This window comes from Orbicella franksi, unplaced genomic scaffold (genome assembly GCF_964199315.1).
Source record: "Orbicella franksi unplaced genomic scaffold, jaOrbFran1.1 SCAFFOLD_25, whole genome shotgun sequence".
Classification (NCBI taxonomy): Eukaryota; Metazoa; Cnidaria; class Anthozoa; order Scleractinia; family Merulinidae; genus Orbicella; species Orbicella franksi.
In genome coordinates this window covers 160,001-162,500 of record NW_027670441.1, presented here as the reverse complement: position 1 = coordinate 162,500, position 2,500 = coordinate 160,001, and the positions used below count along the sequence as shown (strand labels likewise).

General features: G+C 50.2%; 1 protein-coding gene across 1 annotated transcript in view; it reads right to left on the bottom strand.

Moving 5' to 3' along the window:
* Nucleotides 1-945: 945 nt before the first annotated feature.
* Nucleotides 946-2,500, bottom strand: part of LOC145471675 (uncharacterized) — a 3,129-nt gene continuing 1,574 nt past the window's right edge. Inside the window, exon 1 of the mRNA XM_081454874.1 lies at nucleotides 946-2,500. This exon is cut by the window's right edge and continues 1,574 nt beyond it. Coding sequence (XP_081311000.1) covers nucleotides 946-2,500 — 1,555 coding nt within the window.

The window sequence follows — 2,500 nt, the reverse complement described above, 5'->3', positions numbered from 1 at the left end:
GTGCCTTGGAGGTTCTTGTCCTCCTTGGCACCTTGGGACGCATGAGGACCGAAGTCCTCTATTCTGGTTCGCCTAAAGTTCTCTGGAGGTAATCATCGTTGCTTTCTAGCACGGATTCTGACTTAGAGGCGTTCAGTCATAATCCAACAGATGGTAGCTTCGCACCATTGGCTTTTCAGCCAAGTGCAAATGCCAATTGTCTGAATCTGCGGTTCCTCTCGTACTGAGCAGAATTACTATTGCAACAACACTTCATCAGTAGGGTAAAACTAACCTGTCTCACGACGGTCTAAACCCAGCTCACGTTCCCTATTGGTGGGTGAACAATGGGGCATCAGAGCCCAAGGGCTCCGATGATATCTCCCCCGAAGGAGGTGCTGACCCGAAGGTCGAAGAACTGTTCAGCACCGCCAAGGAACACTTGCCAGGTGTCAACCGTACGATTGTGAGGGAAATTGCTTTCCTTAATGTAATGGTACTAGTCCAGGGCAAATCTATTAAGAAGATAAGCTCTTGCAACTACTTAACCATATGTGGCATCTTGCTCATCAGGCGCTATACATGCCGCTTGGGCCTTTATTAGGAAGAGTATGAGATCGTCAGCAAAGGTATGAGGAACCAGGCTGGGAGATCTCTGTCATCCAAGGAGGCTCAAAAAATTCGTCACTATGACAAGATCGCTTCAGGACCAACAGATAGGCCGTTAGCCACGATCTTTTCACCTGGGGGTGCCCGAAAGCACTTCAGTCCAGTCAGCCAATGAAGGCAAGCCTTCCCTTACCCCTCATGTGCTATTACCTATAATCCTCAAAGAGGACGGCTGGAGGTGGTACACATGCGTAAGCGGAATACGGAATTCCCCAAAGCTACCTTAACCAGCCTAGGATCATTCCACACCAGAACATCCATCGGTCTCACGTCGTCAGTGAAAGGCTGAGACGACACCTAACACTGTCCAGTTCCGATTGCTGGGTCCGCCATCCGAGCACGGACCTCCTGATCGCGCGTACACCACAACGCATGGTTGTAGTATAACAAGGCCTTATGGATCTCGTCCACAAGCCAGTCAGTCTTAGAGGAAGGTGAAAGCGATCCAAGAATTTTCTCAAAGTTGGCTGGGATTGCTCCCATTACACCGAATGCAAAGACTTGATAGTGCATCGTCGTCCTTGCAATATCAGAGAGGTTGGACAATAATTGGGCATACTTCGTTTGTTTCTGCCCGATGGCCACATGCATCATATTGTCCATTGGAACTGTGATCTCCCATATGTGATGCTCCGTCACACCGTCCCGAACAAATGTAAAACATATATCCGGGCGCTCATTCAGAGGGGGGATGGGGACACTGGGGTCGACCATCTCTCGTAAATGAGTAGAGACTTGTAAATCCGAGAACCGGCCTTTAGCCCCCGCAATCTCCAGCCAAATGCAGATCTCGCGCACAATCTTGTTGTGTCGAGCATTCCGCAAGTTAGCCAGAGCACGGTGGCTGCAGGAACACAAAATGTGCTTTACAGTCTCACGGTGTCCAGAGCTACATAGGTTACACTGAGGATCCACCACAGTGGCTGTGGACCGTCGATTCCACACCTCCTTCAACGAATTGCATGGCAAGACATTGAAGAGCATTTGGCACGCTACCTGGTATTGTGGATCTCGGGTGAGATCACGTCGGAGCCAACGATAAGACTTACTAGAGATAGAGGCCTCACTAGACCACTGGGACCAAGCATGGAGCTCGCGGAGCTGAGGGCACATACGCCCGATATAAATCGTGCGCAGGTGACTCCGCAACATCCTAACGCTCTCCACCTCAATCCACGAGCCTTTGGAGTAAATCCACATATCTCCCTCAGAGTCAATTCTAACACGGTAGCGGACACAAGCTCGATATATTAGGGGCACTAAAGTACGCCCTTTATCAAACTGGAGTCGGGGTCGAAGAGTGTTATAAGACACTCGTTGGACGCCCGGCTCTGGGTCCGCTTGGTCAGATCGCGCATAGAGACGAATCTCTCTGATACGATAATCGAAGAAAATCGTACCAGCTACATCCTGGTCAATTCCACAGTCAACGCGTGTATCCTCTACTTTTCCAAGTAGGATGGCCCGAAGTCGTCCATCATTGTTGTTCAACCACCGGTATGTATTGCATATTAGAGCCTCCCTATAAATGTCAACCATGCTTTTAACGCGCAAACCACGCAACCTCGTAGGAGCTTGCAGCATACAGACAGGACCCTGTTTAGGGCCGATCCCAATGGCAGTCCGGACCGCACGATACACTATGGCATCAATGCGCTCAAGTACACTCATAGGGACCTCAACTGCCTGTATGGCGAACGTCGCAATGGATTTGACATTTTGGTCTAGCAGCTCAATGCGATTCCGGCGATGCAACACTGTCAGGTCATTGACCTGGTTAGCGAGGTCAGTGATACGCTTAAAGAGGTCAGGAAAGAAGGTGGTCGACTCGCCACATCGGCGGTTCCCTGAG